The sequence below is a fragment of the Anopheles cruzii genome, chromosome 3, assembly GCF_943734635.1.
Source record: "Anopheles cruzii chromosome 3, idAnoCruzAS_RS32_06, whole genome shotgun sequence".
In the NCBI taxonomy this organism is placed as follows: Eukaryota; Metazoa; Arthropoda; class Insecta; order Diptera; family Culicidae; genus Anopheles; species Anopheles cruzii.
This window is the reverse complement of record NC_069145.1, coordinates 41,495,357-41,515,631: the sequence shown is the minus strand read 5'-3', so window position 1 is coordinate 41,515,631 and position 20,275 is coordinate 41,495,357. Positions and strand designations below refer to the sequence as shown.

General features: G+C 52.9%; 1 protein-coding gene across 1 annotated transcript; it reads right to left on the bottom strand.

Moving 5' to 3' along the window:
• Nucleotides 1–807: 807 nt before the first annotated feature.
• LOC128270413 (uncharacterized) lies at nucleotides 808–16,257 on the bottom strand. Its single transcript, XM_053007813.1, has 8 exons — nucleotides 15,946–16,257; nucleotides 6,815–6,915; nucleotides 3,747–4,431; nucleotides 3,161–3,660; nucleotides 2,931–3,090; nucleotides 2,297–2,698; nucleotides 2,133–2,225; nucleotides 808–2,057 (listed from the first exon to the last, which is right to left on the bottom strand). The coding sequence occupies exons 1-8, from the start codon at nucleotides 16,255–16,257 to the stop codon at nucleotides 1,131–1,133; spliced, it is 3,180 nt and encodes a 1,059-aa protein (XP_052863773.1). The 3' UTR covers nucleotides 808–1,130.
• Between the last annotated feature and the right edge of the window lie 4,018 nt (nucleotides 16,258–20,275).

Below are 20,275 nucleotides of genomic sequence, written 5' to 3'. Positions count from 1 at the left end.
TTTATTTTGAATCGTTTGTTTTTGGTGAGCGCCTAACGGCAGGCAACAAGAATGCATCGATACTCTGCTCGATTTGATTCGAACTGCTCGAATAACGGAGACGGTTGATGTTCGGTTTAACAATGTTTCGTAATCGTAGTGCACATTCGTGGCGTGCGAGAAAGCATTCTCCAAGATTTACTCTTTCGAAATGGCAGCAAAAAATTCGGGAGCTAAATTTTTCCGTGATATTTTTCGCGATAGTCACTGCCGCATGGTAAGTCTATGGCGTGGAACACGGTAGATTCGAAACAATAAATATAAATTTGTCCATTCGCTACGATAGGCGTACCTTTTGATGTCGGTGGAACAATCTCAAAAGGGCATGATGGTGAATAAAATCCGCGATCGCCCGTATACAGCGCCCGCAGCTCTGCGTCCTCGGAAGGACGAAAATCAGAAACTTAAGTTTATCGGCGGACGGTTCGAGCATGTTCTAAGGCCGAAACCAGTGTTCGACGGCCGAAGTGTTTTGGAAAATCTAATCAGCGATGGGAAACAAAAGTTCCACGACAGGAAAATTATACAATCGCCGTTATGCTATTGCATGGATGAGGTGCAAAAGTCGAACATGTTGGCACCAGAATAACTCCGGCTGCTAATAAAGCGCAACAATGATGATCACTACAATTTGTTCCGTTCTGATTTTGGCATTGTTCTAACTAATTATGCACAGCTGAATGTTTGCCAATAAAATTACACGTAAGCATAGTTTCAAAGAAAAAACTTGTTTTATTTTAAGCACTACCCACACTAACTCAAGAGCAATGGAGTGAATATTCTCGAATTCGTCACAAACCTATCAATTAACATATCCTCTCATATCGTCCTTTGCTGGGATGGTCTTGAGACATTGCCTAGCGTTTCTTTCCTGTTCTCTCGATGACTTACTTTTCACAAACCTATTGTAACAGTTGTTTCTAGTTTCTCAGTTGGGCAAGAATCTTGGCGATCGAAGCCAAAGAGGCATAAACAATACACTAAACTACACATACAGAGATGCATCTGGTGCAGACGCTTAAATAGTTAGGAGTAAGAGTAGCTAAGATAAATTGTCTAATGCACTGCAGGTGCACGGAGCACCGAATAAGCTAGTTGTCGGTGTCAGCGGTCGTAGCCTCGAGTTGCTTCGGCTTTACCTGGAGCGCCCTGAGCTGTTGTTCGAGCTCTTGCGTGCGCTTGCACATCTCGACGTAGTTCTTCTGCAGCTGCCGCTGGTAGACGAGAACCTTCTCCTTCTCGTCGGCCCACTTCATCCGCTCCTGCTCGAAGGTTTCGCGGCAACACAGAAGCTCCCGGTTGAGCCGTTCAGCCGCTTCGGCCGTCAGCACATTGGCGTCTTCGGTAGTGGCCGTTCCCTTCTTTCCGCTGACCGGAGCTGGCTTCCGCTGTTCATTCTCTTCCTGCTCTTCCTGCGTCGGGGTCATGGATTTGTAGTCATCATCCGAGGAGCTCTGGTGATGGTACGTGTCATGGGTGGCGGTTACAGTGTCCTCATCGGCACTCTCAGCCGGCAATCTCGCGTTTACGTTGTTCGGCAGCAGGCTGTTCAAATCGAGCGTTATGTCGACCATTTCGACCGGCTTCCGGCCACCACCGTAAGCGTCGATGATGGTCGACTTGTCCTCGTCCGAGTAGTTGCAGATCGGCGCACTTAGGAACAGCTTCTTGTTCATCTCGAGCTTGCTGTTGAAGTAGTTCCGAATGATGCTCTCGCTGCAGTCCGCTTCGGTGGACGGATCTATTGGTGTGTTGCTGGTGCTACTGTTGTTGTTGTTGTTGTTGTTGTCGTTGGCCGTCGTTTCCTGGAACCGCTGTGCCACCAGCTCCAGCTTCTTTCGGTAGCGCGTGTAACGACCCGTCGGCGCTCCCTCGTAGCCTCGCAGAATCGAAATGTCAGACAGTTCCTTGCGTAACTTCTGTATTTCGTTGTTCATCAGCACAATGATCTGATCCTTGAAGATGACGATGCGATTGAGCTGCGAAATTTCCAGATCGAAATCGAGTTCCTTCTTGATCTGAAACAAGCAAACCGAGAGCACCGTATAGTGGAACTGTTTCAAGTCGGATACCCCTCTCCAGCAGGAACTAACCTCGGATTTCTTCAAACTAATATCGTCGTAGTTCTGCAGCTTCAGGTCCGACTTCAGCTGCACGATATCCTGATCTTTCGCTGCCATTTCGGTCTGTGGGCGGGACAAGAAGAGACACTCGGTTACGGACACGCGAGCGACTCGCGAACTCGTAGCAGTCTTACTTGGGCCTCCTTGAGCTGCGTTTTCATGAGTGCAATTTCACCATTCTTTTGGCACAGGTTCCACTCGCTCTCCTCCAGGCGCTCCTTCAGATCGCTGACCACACGCCGCAGCATCTGAATTTCGTCCAGTAGATCGCCGTTCTGCTCCTTCAGGTCCTTGGCGCTCACTTTCGCCTGCCCCAGCTCGCACTTGTGCTGCTCGTTTTGGTCCTTCGCCACGGCGATATCCGTCTGCAGACGGGCGTTGTCCTCTTGCAGGCGCTTCTTGTCCTGGCGCAGCTGAAATGTCTGCATCATCAGCAGCTGCTCGAGCTTGTGTACCTTCTGGGCGCCGGCCCGTAGCCGACCCTCGTGGATCGCTTTCAACCGGTTCAGCTCCTGTTCCCAGTGTTTTTCCTTGTCCTGCGTGCGAGAAGATGAAAGGCGTTTGTTGTTAGTTGCGAAACGAGCCCGAAGCTTTCCACTCCCTTTGTCTGCCCGGTGGCCTGATTGTGAGTTCCCAGTTATACCAAGCCAAGCGATTACGCGCGATCGCACCTGAACCGCACCGCAAGAGTTGCGCACCAAAGCTCTAATCTGTAAGCCTCACAATTCACCCAAACCGAAACGCAACGCAACGCAGCACACTACCAACCTGATGAACTTTGAATATTACTTGTTCATTGTGCTCCATCGTTTGCCGCAGGTAGGCCAGCTCGGAGTCACGGTCGCGCAGCGCTGCTTCCAGCTCGGAAATGCCCGAGTCCGACGGGGACGGTGCCATGTCGAGCATCGAGTCTTGCTGGTGGAAGAGTCTGCGAAACGAGAGACGAGCGAGATTGTCAGCGGATGCCTTCGGCGCCCACCGTTCCACTGACCACTTACCCGTGGCTGGCGTTCGGATAGGAAGCCACCATACTGTCCGGTAGCTTCAGAATGGACTCCAGACTGTCGTACGTTTTGAACGGTATTGACGAGCCTTTCCGCGTCAGCGTACCGTACTGATGGGGGTGCGTGTAGTGCGGATGATAGCTGTTGCTCATCATCGACGCCTGGGGCAGTACGGCAACCGGTGTCGACCCATTGCTACCTCCGCTGCCCACCACACTGCCCCCCTGCTGGTGACTATGGTGGTAATGGTACTGCTGCTGTAGTTGCTGCTGTTGCTGGTGCTGGTGGTGGTGGTGGTGCTGCTGCAGATGGTGTAGATCGGTAGTGCTGCCGAATTTGTACTGCATACTCATCGAGGGTCCCAGCGACGGTGTCGAACCGTACCGATCGCTCAGCTCTGTGAGGCGTCCACCGATGGCGGCGCCGCCGTAATTTGGTGTGTTACATTTGTAAGGAACTGGTTTGAAGGCAATCGGTCGGATCACTTGTTTGCCCTGCAAGAGACAGAAACACAACAACAGGGTCAGGCGGGTCAGAAGGTTTGGTTTAGCTCAAAAACGGAAGTCCGTCGCCGTCATACCTTGCCTAGGATACCGCTGCACGCTTGTATTTTGGGCGGTTTATCATCGATCCCAGGCAGACCCAGTGATGAGGAGTGGCCGCCGCCGCCGCCACCGCCACCACTACCGGTTGGTTCGCCCGCCACCGTCGCCGATGTGGCCGGTTTGGCTTTCGACGAGTACTGCTGTGCGGCCGCATTTTTGCTATTGTTTTTCTCGAAAATTTCTCGAATGTTCTCGAAGTGTGCCTTCCGCAGGCTGCTCTCGGAGGCTGCGTCCCGTGTGCCGCTGCTGGTCAGCGTCAGCGAGCAGGCTCCGCTCGAGCCCGACTGTTTGCTGAGGAGATCGGAGATGCGCTTTTGCTCCCGGCGCGACTTGAGCGTCCCGGTGAAGCTGGTCTGAGCGATGCTGAGGCCAATCATCTGAGCCTTAGCGCCACCGGCGGCCGGGAGGTGGAACGGATTGTTCTCGAGCGACGACGAGCGGTAGTGGCCCTTGGGGCGCAGCGACACCGGCGTACAGGCCAGCGAGCCATGAGACTGCGGGTTGGCCGTCGGCGGGGGAGCTTTCTTGTTGAAGCTGCCACTGTTCGGGCCGTACGATGGTGCGAGGAGGGGCGATGATGTGGCGGGCAGTAAGAGTGACGCGGGTCCGCTTGCGTCGGCCGATTCCATCACAGTAACGATCCTGCGGCTGCTGCTGCTGCTGCGGCGAGAGTACAAGTAGATACAAATTAGAACAACCATACACAGCCCTGGGTCACGCTGGTAGCGGAGTGAACCATTAGGTCGCTAGCAGTTGCGAGCACCAAACAGCTGTTCGACCTCATTCGTGTGTGCAGCTGTCGCGCTGTGCAGGAGTCGAACCTGAACCCCGCGGTATTGTACTTGTCGGCCGGATCTTGCCCGCAGCGAGCAGCTGTAAGGTTGCAGGGGGCAACCCATTACCGTGTGTGGTTCAAGGTTAGTGAGGTTAGGTGGATGGATTTTTTGTTATTTTGCCCACAGTTTGGGGTTGCACTTCGGTACGAGTGGTGAAACGATCGGCTTTAGGACGGCGCCGCCGTTGGCATTAGTCATCGATGGTTCAATCAGAAACCGCAACGACCGTTCTCTGGGAGTCCTCTAGGAGACCAGAGGCAACTGACTGGCTGTGACGGCATGTGGCCCGATTTGATCTCATGCCAAACGGGGTAGGGCCGACAAGGCGTTTCTCTGGTTTCTGGTCTTGTACAGTGCCCAGTGGACCCCTGACAATTCGTATAGTGACTGCTAGCTTCACTCTAAAGTGGGAGTTATTATTGGACCCTAACACCTGCATTCTGCGCGATGAGAAAAATTGGAGTTCAACTTAGTAGATTGATTTAATGGAAACTTAATAGATTGACAGCAGCATATTTAGTTGGAAAGACCACCACAAGCCATTGTTCGCGAGCTTAACTACTTGCCAAATGCCCTGGAGATGGGTCCAAATAAAATTGCAACCTCACCTGAAATGGTTAGGAAAGTGAGACTGCGCCTCTAATGGAATACTCGGCTTAGTCGGTGTCAAACAGGCAATGGATTGAAAATGTTCAACCGAAGCCATCCACACATGATCTTACACCAAGGAAGCAGCAAAAGGAAGATTTGAAATAGTAAAGTAGTTGTTGCGCTAGCACGAAAGTGCTCAACGTTATGCTCTTTCGTTGAAAAAACATCTCATTTAAGCGAATTATAAGTGCTCTCTATAACGGCTCACATAGGAGCTCTTCGATTCCCGAGATATCAATTCGATGGATTTTTCTGCTGATCTATTTTGGACATCAAAGTAGGGACTAAACACTGGGCCAGTACGAGAGCGCCTTAAAAGTGATTTGACTTAAATGGACCGAAATTTAGCAAAACCACATTCATTCAACGTGTCATTTGTATTTTTATCGTCTGAAGGCCATAGGCAAAGTCTCTAGATACCGTGAATGTTTTCACCGCGAAGTGTCCTGGTGCTACTTGTATTCTCGATTTGTATAGGGAAGAGGAACAAAACTATGAACTCCCAGAGGTGTTTGAATCACTTCTGAGTCATTGAGACTGAGATTAGATTGCCCTCAATAAACAAATATCAAGATTTGGGAAAAACCCTTCGAAAAAGGTCCTTCGATCTTAAACCAATTTTTGACTTTTTGACTCATCTAGAGTTCTTTTGTAAGCGATTAGCAACAATACGTTTCGTAGTAAATAGAATGACCAACAAAACGCTCAGGTTGTTTCGACATTGTACGAGATTCCGGCGAGTGCTTCAAAATCTGGCCACCGTCACACAGCATTCCCAAAGTCACAGCCCCAGGAGTTCGGCCGACGCAAGTGTCGGCAATTACATTTGATAGCGGTCAGTTGCAATTTACGACCCGGACTCGGCCGTCAAATCGGTACGGGGCGTGTGAAGTTTGGCTTTTCGGTTTGGCCGTGGAAAGCCCTACCGACTTGAGGTGGTCACCTCCACCCGTGTAGCTGGAGCTACCAACTGTCAACCGCCGATCATGACGAACGTGCAGCAACATTGAGCAAGAGTAGCGGGGCGTGTGGCCGGGCCGGGTGCGCCGTTGCGAACGGTGGGGCAAGGTGTAAAACAACAACCACAAAATAGCTGCCAGCAATAAAATAAATTACAACTCACCCACCCGCGGTCACCACCATACCCGGCTCGGCTGCCGTCGAGACGGACGGACGCCGGCGGCGTGGAGGCCTGTCTTTCTTTCTAATATTTTCTTATCCAAGAGACCGTGAGAACGTTACCTTCCCGCGATCTTGGCGCTTGGCGAGGGGCCTTGGTCCACCACCGTGGCCCAACCAGGACTCCGCGGCCTATCGCCAACATCATACCTCGATCCCCGATCATCATCTCGATTTACCGTTCCCTCCGTTCCGCTAACCTCACTTTCGACCTGTCCACGTCACGCTCTCCGGGCATGCGGAGGCTTCCAGTGTGAAATACCGTGCGTTGCATAAGCTAGGACCACTCCTCTCCCAGGGGGCCAGAAGTCGCGAAGTCGGAACGCGTCCGAGAGCCAGTCTGAACACGCATCGAGCACCACTAACAGCGAACCCACCTCCTCAAACCGGGCTGCTGGCTTTCGGCCGTCGTCGTCGTCGTCGATCCCGTCGATGCATTCGGTGTCCGTGAGCCGCCGGTCTGCACCGTGCTGGAGAGCTGGAGCGAACGAAACGAAAACGACAAACATTAGAAAACTAGACGTAGGAGTGCAATTGCTTCCAGCTCTACAGTTGCCACCGTGGGAAAATAGGCAATGCTAGGTGGGTCCAGCCAGCTCGGGGGCAACCAGCAAACCGACGGTCAACAGTTGGCAGGACGTAAACATGAATAGACTGGGAATCGCCATCGGTGGCTAAGTTTTTGAGGTCAACTTATTTAACCAAATATTCTCTTCTAACCCCAGTACCACCAATTGCCATTGTTACAATATCTGAATACTTTTTCGTGAAGTTTTTATTTCAGAACTTGGACTGTTTTCTTCAGACTTGGATTGTCTTCTTCAAAGGAATCATTTCCAACTCATTCATCGTTTCTACTGAGTTTTCTTTTCTGCATTACGGTTCCATTTATGTTTCGATATCCCGTACAAGCCGAAAATGGGACAATTGCTTCCGGCGCACTTTTACGACAACTCGGAAGCCATAACTTGAACGAGGAAAAATGGGCCTTTTGTTGGGTCGTTTTGAATGTTCCAGAGGCGTCAATACAGTGCACTCCAATCCACAGTTTTGGTCCCAAAGTTGCATGCCAAAGTCATTCCAATTGAACCATCTCGTAGGAGCTCTCAACAGACTTGTCAAGGAGTTACTCAAAGTGGTATGTTCCATTCTACCAGGAGTTCCTATAAGCAGAAAAAGGCAGTTATATCAAGCTTTGGGCGCTTGATATCTGGTCGCACGCACACAATAGAGTAACGATACTGTTGTTGGTGGTCCATTGTCCATATCCTCCAGCGCACACGGTGTTTGATGTCTTTATGGTTCGGGCCCTGGCCCTGGCACGAAAGGCAAGAAAACCCATGCCCCGAATCGCTCGGGACTTGCCTCACAACACGCGTAAGGGTTCGCTCGTCTACGGGGGTCCAGCAAGACACGGTCCACGTGTGCTCATTAGATGCAAATGACTTTCATCACTTTGCGCGCCCTCTCTTTTCGGGCCGAGTCATGATCAGTTTGGCCTGTCCACCTCAGACTTGGAGATGGAGACCGCACCACAAGCGACACGCACTACGAACGAGCTCTACGATGGCTCGGGCGTCTTTGAATGGGTTTCTCTTCTCTCCGACAACAACAACTCCCCCCCCCCACACACCCGAGGCATCCTATGCGGACTCTGGCGAGCAGCTGGACCTGAAACCGTGGCACCGTGGCCCGTGTCCATCACCATCAGCAGCGCATAAACGTGAATAACGGAATATTAACGGAGATTCGTTATTCGGGCTCTCGCGGGCCACCGTCGGCGGAGAAAGAAGAGGATCTAGGTGCCTGCCCCGGGCCACATATGAACTAGAGGGCTGCCTGTCCCGTCCCCTGGCTACCCTGCGTGGCCTTGGCCGGGTCTCCTGCCCGAAAACGATCATAAACGCGCGTGCGCACCCCACCCGTGGACACGGTGGGCTGCGCACGGTCGAAGCGAAAGCCGGAGCCCGAAAACCTAATCTGTGGCCAGATGGCCAAGGCAGCAGCATCAACCAGAAAAGAGAGCGGTAGAGAGAGAGCGAGCGACTGTGAGGGGAAACCGAAAACTAATCAATTTATTCTCGCCATTTGGCTCGAGAGGTCGAGTCCCACTTCGGGTCCGGTCGAGCGGCGGTGGACGGCGTGTTGCCGTGTAGTGCTTTTCCGCCATCAGCCGCTTTCACAACGGCGTAATTTCAATCGCCTATGACTTCATGAACACAGCCGGGCGTAGAGAGTGTGTATGCGCCAGGTGAGAAGAAGTCCGAGATCAGGATTGAAACCGAATGCCGACCCGACCCGACCAGCCTATCACTGGAGTTGGTTTGGTGGCTCTGGTCTCATCCGTGCGGGTTACTATGGCAACCTATCGCCGTGGAGTTCAGCTGCTCAGAATAGGTTTTGCTATCGTACGTCTCGCTAGGCGCAGTAGGCTGGTCATGTCATGGGAATGGCGGCGGATGACCGGAGCTCGTAAAGTCATCCTAGGCCGCCCGGAAGGGAACGTGTTAGGCCTTGTTTGAGATGGTGCGACTGCATCGATAGCGATGTAAGAATGGTTTAACGAGTTGGCGAACGAAAGGTCAGGACCGCTTGGCAGTTCTAGTGGCCGGATAAGGATGTAAGTGAGTCAGAAGTTACTGCTGTACTAACAGAACGACGCTCTCCGACGTGCCAGATGGGGCGACATTTTGGTCTGGTCTGGATACTGATTGATCTAAGTCCGATCAATGGCCGATCCGAATCCTCAAGTTCAACGTGTCGGTTAATGCTACTGCTAGTATCAGAGCACAGCACCCAGTAGCTCCGGGAGTTCATCATCAGTGGTCTGCGATACCGATGTGTTTCGTGTTGAGCGAAAGTGAGGTTAGGTTGGCCCCGTACGCGCCTAGTCTGGAACTTCACCAAAAACCTGATCCAGAGTTCCAGGTCAAGACGAACATCGCTGAAAAACAGCGTTGTCAGATCTGCCACATCGGGCCCTATATATAAGTAATCCATTACACCAGCGGCAAAAAATGGTACTTGATCCGTAAGCCGCGCGAGCGCTTTCCGTGCGAACGCCTCCTCCAAATGAGCGCATGGCATTTGGTTATGATTTCTTGCCAAGCGCTTCGATCATCGGCCGCCGATCACCGGCCCCGTCTACTACGGAAAAACGCGGTAATAAATCAGTGGTCCCTCTGTCCCGGTGTGCCTAGTTCGTGTCGGGGATGCGCGCCGTCGGGCGGGAAATGTCCAATCGCGTCGCGCGGATGACACGTCGATCACGTCGTTAGATGGATGGATCGTGCCCCGCGGACTGGCAGCCAGGCAGCCAGGCAGCCAGGCAGCCAGTCACCCAAAGTGGACCCGTAACCACGATCATTGATCACGGGGCGGGCTGCCGGCGGAATCGGTTCCTGCCGCCACGGGATCACCTTGGAGCCGCTCGAGCGAGACGCTCTCGAGACGTAACGTCTTGCGGGCCGTTCTCAGCAGCTGGCGGCGCTGGTGGAATGATTTCGAAAGTGGCGATCATTCTGGTGCCGCCGCTCTTCACCGGGCCGCAGCTACTACTTCACCTCCACCGCCACTTTTTATGGCCGCCGTAAATTGCGCACCTCGTCGGCGCAATTGCGCAATGGCTGCCGCCATCGTCGGGGGCGCGCGCCTAGTGATTCATCATCCGCATCTTGTGAGTGCCGCGCTTTTTGTTGTTACTCCGCTCCAATCGGATCATCTGCCAAGAACGATCGAGCGCACCGGCGGACCTTCGCAGCCTACTTGGGTTCGGCGGGGAAGCCCGTCGGAAAGAACAAATAGCGTGTTTGCGCCGCGAGCTCGTAATTGGGACGCCAATTTCCGAATTTGTGGCCGCGGTTCGCTTTCGCCCCGCAACCGGGTGTTGCGGTTAATGGTTGGCCGGTGTGTGCCAACCGCTGCCGTCGGTGCTGCCGTCGGCACAGCGCTCGGTGGAGCGTGAATAATTATGTCGGAAATTGAACCGAAAATAACGGTCATTATTTAATGGTGGCAAAGCAATCAGCGGGATCGCTGGAAAGTGGACGGAACCGCGGTGGTGCCTGGTGTTGTGGCGTTCCGTGGCAAAGAAATGGCGATCTACGGCGGCGGCGACGTCCCCGACGTGTGCCGGCGCCAAAACCGCACTCCAACAGCCCACGCCGACGACCCTGCGCCGGATCGAAAGGTTAGGCTGAGGTTTGAAGGGTAGGACATTGGGTTGACATTGATTGGCACATCGTCGGCCCCCAAGACGCAGTTTCGTAACCTCAATTTCTGCCTTTCCGGCTCCTAATCGCCTCGCCGACGGGTGGGGCACGATGAGGTCATTAGCGGTGCGCTCCTGGAAACAGGTCGATAAGTAATCCCGCGTCCCGTGTATCTCCCTCTCCCCCCGCGCGAGTGGACCAGCCGCCCGGGGAGATACTCCAGCTGTGAAGATGTGCTCCAATCGGTGGTCCGATTTTATCTTCATTCACTCCACCCACTGGGCAGCGACCGGTCCGTAGACCCCCCCCCTGCCTGGATCGTCCCGCGCCCCCCACAAACCATCCTCCTGGTGGCGCATAATTTTGCCATAAATATTACACACGCAGAGCCGCACCGAACCGCAGACGTCCGGTGGAGGTGGACGAGCGCAGTTTGGACTGGAACTCCCGGGCCACTAATTCCCGATCGCGCCCGATCGCGCCGGATCTCTACCTCCCTCTCTCCGGGTCGATCCGATCCACGCCGATGTAATATGTTAATTAATAGGTTTGTGAACGTGGCCCCCCCGGAACGTGCCCTCCCCTCCGGACTGCAGACTCTTCCGCTGCTGGTTGCGTGAGTGTCGATCGATTTATGGAGATCGCGGCCACGGCAAGGATGCAAGGCTGACTGCGCGAAGACACGATCTTCCGCGACCCGCGAACCAGACCCAAACGGACCACGGACTGCACTGCTCTGCGCGGGATCGACGAGTGACCGCGTGGGACGGGCTGGCGGGCGCGGTTTATGGTGGCCCAGGGGCCGCACTCCCTGCCGGGAGAACCGGGAACTTAAAGCGAAATAAACAAGATGATTATTTTTAATAACAGCACCACCGCCAACTGCGTGTGCTTCATTTAAATGTAATTTACTCCTTTGGCCACAGTGTGCGTATGTGTGTGTGTCAGGGTTGGGGATGGTGTGGCCAACACAGAGCCGGTAAACACCGTTTTTCGTCTCCGGATTTTCGGAACGACCGTTCGGGGCCTCCCGAAAATGGATAATAACAGCGATCGGCCAACGAGAGCGGGGCAAAGGCACGAGGCACCAGAAGCCGCACGAGGATCCGGGCGTGGAAGCTATGGTTAGGCCTCGGGGCCTGGTGGCCTGTAATTGAGCCCTGTTTGACGAAATTGATGACGATTATGACGGGACACTCGACCGAGGTCACCGTCGACGACGGCGAAGGATGCGGCGTTTTTTCCCCCATATCTTCGCTCTCCAGTTACACCTGAGAGGCCTGACTAACTGTTTATTCCGATACTCTTTACGACTCCCCCCGGCAAGCGGATGGTTAGGCAAAGCAGCAACCTTCGCATCCTTGCGAAGTCCCGAGAGCTCATCCCAGTGGTAGGCATCCAGTTGCTGCCGATGCTAGATTTACGATGCAATACCCGGATCGGCTCCGAGTCTGGGTCCAGCGGGGTCCCAACTACAACATTGTCGTGAGAGAAGTCCACCACCAGGACGGCTCGACGACGTGCAATATGTACCGGTATTAATATTCATAAAACAAAACACACTGCCACGGTCACTCTCCCACGGTGGTCGCGGTTTTTTTTTGGTCTTTCGTTTGTTCGGACAGCCCGATCCTCTAAGCCTAAGGCCCGAAGTGAATGGATGTCGAGATCGCGTGGCCAGACTACTGCACTCTGCCAGCTCTGCCCCATGGGACCGTCCTCGGGCGTCAGGCAACGGTCTCGGCCTTTCTCTCTCTTGGCCTACCTATCCATCTCCGAATGGTTGGCCCAGTTGCCAGTTGTTGGGCCGCGGCGCAGCGTGTAGTCGATAGGAAAACACGGCGCATGTCGCGGGCACGCGGTGATCAATAGAAACCGGGAGGTAGACCGTGAGCGCGGTGATGATGATCGTGCGCGTCCTTTCTCTTTCTGCGCCCTCTGCGCGGGACTATGCTACATCTCTTGAACTATGAACCATAATTGACCGACTTTAGAGAAAAAAAACCATGACACTCCGAGGCACCCCGGGGCGGGCTCGGATGGATCTTTCTCTCTCTCGAAGCGTCCGACGGCTGAGACAGCGTCTCATTGAAATATAAATCGACCGTCGTTGTTGTGGTGGCGTGCACGGTTCACGATCGTTCACAGACTCATTACCGGTTGCCAATCGCAACCGGGGGCTCCCTCGTGTGACGAGAGACACGTAACTCACTACGTTTACTAGCGACGGCGGAGTTTTGGTCCATTGGCGATCATTGGATTCAGCAAGAGGCGTTCTGGGTTGAAGAAGGCTTTTTGAGTGATCCCTCAAGTGTTTCGAATTTTAATCCTCCGTTTACTTGACTTTTAAAACGTCAAACTTCATTCTGAAAATGGTAAACATTTAATAAAAAGTTTCACATTTACGAACTGGGACGCTAGACTCTAGCAGAAAATTGGGAAATATCAGGTTGGGGAAAAAGAAATCGACGTTTTTTGGCGTGAACTTCAAAACATTATTTAACATACTTTCCAATGGTCCGATTTGCGTCAAATATGCACCATTTTGTTGGAAAATTTGTTGCCTTTTTAAAATACCTCCATAATGCCTCTTTGTAAAAGGCTTAGTCGTTATTGGCGAAAAACTCGAGCAATCCATTTTCACAATCCTTTTTTGATCTCAGTTTTTCATCACTCAGAAATTTTGTAATGTGCGAAAAAGGTGTCAATCGCTTAGTGCAAGGTCCGGACTATACGGTGGATGCATTAAAACTTTCCAATCCAAGCTCCCGGACTTTCTGGCGAGTCACTAAAGACGTGCGTAACATTTCGTTGTCCTGGTGGAACACAAAACCTCTTCCGTTGGCCGATTCTGGTTTCTGGTCAATTGCTAGCTTCGAACGGTGCAGTAATTGATAGTAGAGATCTGAATTTAGTGTTTGGCTACACGGAAGCAACTCACAATAAACGTTCCTTTCAAGTCCCACCATATACCCAGTAGAACCTTCCTAGCCGTTTTTCTGGTTTAGCCACCGGTTAAGCTGCTTACCACGCTTAGACCCGACCGATTTCACACAATATTGTCGTAAGTGACCCATTTCTCATCCCCAGTACCCATCCGTTTAAGAAATGGGTCGATTTCATTCCGTTTGGCCAAAATTGCGAAGATGGAAATTCGAGCCATCATGTTTTTTGGTGTAAATAGGGTGGCGCCAAACATCGAGCTTCTTTGTGAATCCAGCTTTGCGCAAATGGCTTAAAACTGTTGATAGTTAATCTTTAGCTCCTGGCCGATGCTCTGATTACTAAACTGCCGATGAACTTTGATTATTTCTGTGATTTTATCGACATTTTCGATGACGTCTGTCTGTGCGAGGTGCAACTTTAACATAAAAAATAACTGAAACGGGTCAACGAAACCAAAATTTGACCTAGCTAGCTGTTAGAGTATCGGCACACAAACACCATGCAAAATTTCAGCGGTCTAGCTTGAATTTTCACCTTTTCTAAGAAAAACTGTAAAATGTACCGAATTTTCTCTTAGTTGACCTCCATTGTTAACACCCTGTAACTCACAAACGAATGGAACAAACAATAAACAGTGAAAGCATTTTTTAAGTGTAAAGTATCAGCTTTAAAACGAGCCTAAACTTGAAACTGTACGATCGATACTTCACGAGATATCGATCACAAAAGGCATGTTCGTGAAAAACGTCGATTACTTTTTCCCCAACCTGATATTAGGTGTTTGAATTAGTTCTTGCCGTTTTATTTTGACATTTGTGACCTAACAAAACAGCAACAAAACTTATGCCTACCTTAATTAAACTATTGTCCGATGTTAGCTACTACTGTTGCGAACTGCAACTGGTTGAGTTGAAGAAAAAAGAAACAGACGGTTCTTCAAACCTTAGACTTTATTTTTGAGAATAATGAAAGATCACGTGGGGTTTAAAAAAAACCCGTCTGGCGCTCTACGCTTCTAAATTCCAACTGCCGGAGACGGCGTCGTCGCCGGTCATTGCACCCCGGTCCGGGTCGCCAGCTGATCCGAGGTGCGCTACGCACGCAGCCGTGGGTCCTCGTTTCCAGCCTCGCATGCAAGTGGGCTACCTGCCTGGTTTTCGCCGTCGCGAGCGGCCGTTTCGCCTGACCGCTTCTGTCGGTGACAGTTCCGTTGTTTCTGTCCCCCGCGTGGCTCAGCTTGCGGCCGATCATAACAAGTGCAAGTCGGCTTGTTCTTCGCAACACTCTCCCCCGGTACGACACCACGTTGGTGGCTTACCTTAACTAGTGCCGACGTCCAGCACTGCGATGTTTACTGCTGGTCTCTCTACTATAGTTTTGTTGTGTGTCTGCACGACAACTCGCCTAACTTGTCCGTCTCGAGCTTTGTGAGCTTTTACTATCCGGCCTCGTGGCCAACAGTTTCGCGGGTTGTTCGAGTCTGCTATTAGCACTAGGTCCCCTACCTCTAACGGTTTACGTGGGCTGTACCATTTCGTCCTTTTGGTCAGCGTTGGTAAGTAGTCCCTAACCCATTTCTTCCAGAACATATCCGCGAAACCCTGCGTGGCTTTCCACCCGCTTCGTAGTGACGCCGGCGTGTCGTCTAGTGGCAACGGCGGTTTGCTCCCGTTCGAGCTCCCCAACAAAAGGTGGTTGGGCGTCAGGGGGGATTCCGCATCATCCTCGATCGGAACATCTGTGAGGGGGCGCGAGTTCACGATCAATTCGACTTCGTTGAGCCTTGCGCGGAGCAGCTCGTCGTTGGGATGGTGCGGTAAATCGAACGTTGCCAGTGTGCGTTTGACAGACTGTTTAAAGTAATCGTGTAGTCTCGACGCTCCGATGGTGGCGCAGAGGTTTCGCACGGCCAACCCGTATTCTACTAGCGACTCGAAGGAGTTTTCTCTTGGGGCGGGCATCCTCCTTATCTTTGCCATCAGCGTGTCTACAACCAGTTCTGGGCGGCCATAGCACTCAGTCAATATGTCGATGGCCTCCGGGACTGTCGCGGGGTGACCAAGGCAGCTGGCTACGGCGTCTCTGGCCTTGCCTTTGAGACAACGTTGTAAGCGCAGCAAGTTTTCTTCGTTGCTGAACCCGCATATGGCCGTCGAGTGTTCGTAATTCGAAATAAAGACAGACCACTCCTGCGGGTCCCCAGAAAATGTGGGCAATTCCTTGCTGGTGCAATGGCGGGCGGATATCTGACTTTGGTTCAGTAGTGGGTAGCTCGCCGTATTGGTTTGCGTGAGTCCATGATCAGGCCTGTAAGGAGAGCGGTTAGTATGGTCCCACTCGTTTCTATTTACCGCCGTTTGTCGCCGAGCACTATGCTCCATCGCTTGCTGCATCTCGCGACGATGCCGATCCTCGAGCAGTCGGATCTCGTCGGGAGGATCGGCATGTTCCACGGCGGCGCGCGCGGCATGATGGCTGGCTCCAGGCACCCGCGTTGAGTGCAGGAGCGGCTGCGTCGCCGCCTGGCGTTGTTGCTCCGTGCGCTGCATAGCGCTCATGCTGGCCGTCAGCATTTGCCTATCGTATTGGTCATGGATCGTCCTCAGCTGGGCGGCGAAGTTAGAATCTCTGGCGGCAGCGTTCCTCAGACGCTCGTCCTCCATTGCGGTTCGCAATCTTTCCCACACCGGTTGCATGGGGTAAGATGGCGGTAGCGTCGCGTGCTGGAAGGCAGGCTGGCGGCCATTTTCGGGGGCGTTCGGCGCATGTTCTGGCGCGGCACTCCGGTGTGACGTCCCCGCGGCGTCGTTGACCGCCCGCAGCCAGTCCTCCACGTCGCGGCTCCTGCTTGTGGTGGATGACGCAGCGTCCGAGTGTGCCTCTCGCAGCCTTCTTTCCGCCATCGCGAGCTGCCGTCTGGCGTCTTCGACCTCTTTTCTCAGGTCAGATCGTCGACTCCTGCCGCCTGTCGACGCCACACTTCCCCGGCTGGACCCAGGGAGCGGTAACGGGTCCTCTTGTTCCTCCCGTGGGCCCCTGGACACCCAGATCCTTTCACTATCGCGGGACATTGTTGCACACGAATGTTCCTTATTGTTCGTAGATCACTATCGTTGCTCACGATCGGCTTCGGGCTGGTCAGCTTCGGGCTCAGCCACGGTTCACTGATCGTGGCGTCGTATCGCGAACTGGCTCAGGGCTGGTCTCCTGGAGGCTCAACCGTGGCCCACTATGACGCCTCCTGCGATCAGTGCTGGCTGGCCAACTCTAGGCTCAGCCCCACGGGTTCACTGATCGCGTTGTTCGTACCGTGCACTCGCTTGGGGCTGGCCTCTAGCTTGGGCTCAGCCACCAATTACACTGCACTATGAAGCGTCTCAATGTTGCGAATAGCAACGGGAACTGGCTGAGGGCTGGCCTCGTGGAGGCTCAACCTTGATACACTACGACGCGTCCTGCGATCAGTGCTGGCTGGCCAACTTTTGGGCTCAGCCCCACGGGTTCACTGATCGCCCTGGTGCTTTACAGCGACGCGTCTCGATCAATAACGGGCTGGCCGATTTCGGGCTCAGCCTCAGCTCGCTGTTGCGTTACGCGGGTTTTTTTTAAAAATGTTGCGAACTGCAACTGGTTGAGTTGAAGAAAAAAGAAACAGACGGTTCTTCAAACCTTAGACTTTATTTTTGAGAATAATGAAAGATCACGTGGGGTTTAAAAAAAACCCGTCTGGCGCTCTACGCTTCTAAATTCCAACTGCCGGAGACGGCGTCGTCGCCGGTCATTGCACCCCGGTCCGGGTCGCCAGCTGATCCGAGGTGCGCTACGCACGCAGCCGTGGGTCCTCGTTTCCAGCCTCGCATGCAAGTGGGCTACCTGCCTGGTTTTCGCCGTCGCGAGCGGCCGTTTCGCCTGACCGCTTCTGTCGGTGACAGTTCCGTTGTTTCTGTCCCCCGCGTGGCTCAGCTTGCGGCCGGTCATAACAAGTGCAAGTCGGCTTGTTCTTCGCAACAACTACTTTCTTCTATTTTCAGGTAATTTGTCGATTCCGTGTAGATGTACGTCGAGATACGAAATACTTTAGGAGCGATCCAATCAGAGACCCATTTTGCAATACTTTCATAAGCAGTGAACCACTGTGCTGCCAAATCGTTACTCGTGCAACGGAACATGTAGTCCGAAAGAGCAATATCTGCTGGATACTGCGTTAGATTAGGAGTGTCCGTAATGGGAGTATCTGTCAAAAACGACGTTATTTCATTAAAACCGTTTAATTAAACGTTTAATTAAAAAATTGGGACATTTAGTGAAAAATGCCATCTATTGTAAAACGGCAAGTATTAATTCATTCACCCAATATTATATTTAAGCGGTATGAGTCTTTAACTCAAACTGTATGGAATGTGAAAAGCTCATTTAATGTAAGCTCATTTCCACCTCGCTGGTTCCGTCGATAAGCAGAATCGTCGCATTTGGAGCTCGAAAAACCCACCCGTCGTGCAAGAGAAGCCAATGCACCCACAATGTTTGGTGCAGATTTTGGCCTAGCTACCGAGAAATGTTGGCGCTGATTGGTTCTCCGGCGAAATTGAAGCTGAAAGCTTGAACGATATTTGGTTTCAACAGGACGTCGCTACGTGCCATACAGATATTTTGCGCCCCAAATTTTGACTCGGGGTTTGTACACACGTCGCTTGTTGGGTTGAACCAACCTGGATTTGCTACATACACTAGGACCGCTGTAACAGTTCAGGCTGCCTGCATTACTTTCTTAGGTACGAAGCGACAAACGACACGCCGTACGTATGCAGGTCGGTTGCATTGTCCTGGGCAGAGCAGCGAAACAAAGTGAGCGTTAATGAGAGATCATGCGCCCGGAGCCTTCCCGTCACGGAAAGCGTAGGTAAATAACCGAAACTGGGATAATTGTAGAGAAACTACCACTCCGCCCGGGCTCTGACTCGTGAGGACCAGGAGCGATTCGTGGTCACCGGCTTCACCAACCGATAAACCGCGCTAACCCGGAGGTGCTTCGCGGGCTTAGCTTGTTAGGTGTGCGGTGTGTCAGCGACCAAGACACAAAACGGTAAAATGGGGCCAGAAAGACGAACCCGGCCAAGAGCACCGCGGCCGGATGCACCGTTTTGCGCGAAAGTACGGTGTGCTCCCGGAAGCGAAAGTACGGAACGGTGGTACACGGTGGTTTACGACGTGTCGGGTTTTCGTTGGTCCCTTCGGACTCCCGCACTCGGCTCCCAAAAGCGTGCCGCAGAACCGTGACCCGAAGCGGGAAACAAAGAAAACAGAACGCGCGTGCAGAGTTGCTGGAAAGCAATTGCATCGGGTCTGCAATTCCAGTAATTGCCGACGACGGCCACGGCGACCACAACGACGACGACGACAGGGGGCCCGCAAGGCACCCCTAGCCACCCTCTGAAAGGACACTAGGGAGCTGGAGCGAGCCGTACGAGAAAGCGCGAAAGATCATAACCGTGCGATAGTAGGGGGGCGGGGGACTAGAAAACTGAAACCAGCACGACTCTCGGTCGGTCGAGCCCAGCCCAGAGCCCTCCGCCGAGTTCGTCTTCTAACGTACACCAAAGAACGGGCTTCGGGAGGTCACCGTTAGACGGAGCGATCTCCCATCATAATGTTGTCGTCGGCGGCAGGCCAGGGCCTGCGCCACTCCGAAAACATTATTATTACCGAGGCACGATTTTCGTTCACCTCGTCTCGTCTCTCTCCCCGGCGAAGGAGTCCCTCCATTGCGTGCGCTTCTGGCGATGGCGACGCGTTTTTGTGGCGATGGCGACCCGGCGCACGTCGGCGCTTCAAATTATTGGATGCCCGCGCCCGCTCGACGTCGCATCTGAACCGAACCGATACAGCATTGCCTAGCAGGGATACTGCTTAGACGTTCGGCGAATAGACGAACCTGCCCCGACCATTGTCTGGTACACTTCGTCTATGATTTCCGCGACCAATCGGTGATGATGGATACGGCGGTGGCGGTGGCGGCGCGGCATCGGCCGGTCGGACTGGCCGATCGACACCGTGGGAACGTGGAGATGGCGCGGAAATTTTGATGGGCATAAATGGTGAAGAATATTCTGCCTCCTCCGTGGCTCCGTTGTGACCCGCGGCCAGCCCCGAACCGCGCAAACGCTTGCGAGACCCGATCCCGGATAAAGATCTCACGATTCGGTCCGGCCGGTTGTCGATCACAATGGAGCATCGCAGAGAGAAAGAGAGTGACTTGCGGGTAATCAAATGGGCACCGTCTTCCCGATCATATCGGCCCGGGGAGGTCGCCGTCGTTAGCGCTTTCTCGTGAAACGCGCCACAAAGCGTCGCCGATGGAGCGAGCTGATAGTGGTGGGTAGATGGCATGCCAAGAACCAAGCGTTACCATTGAAAATGGGTACGGGAAGAAAAACAAAATTAAGCCACGTTTAGTTGCCTCAAATCACGCGCACTCCGGTGGATAGATATTTATGCTTCATACGCAAACGGAGTGTCCGACATCGAACTCCGAAACTTACTAATGGGCAAACTTTCAAGAAGAATCCAGGCACGTTCTGGATGTTCTTGAACGTTGGTTTAAATCAGGATGTTGCTGGAACATAAGAGATATGGAGAAAGGCTATTTCTCTCTAGGAGATTAATTCATTGATTTATTTATTT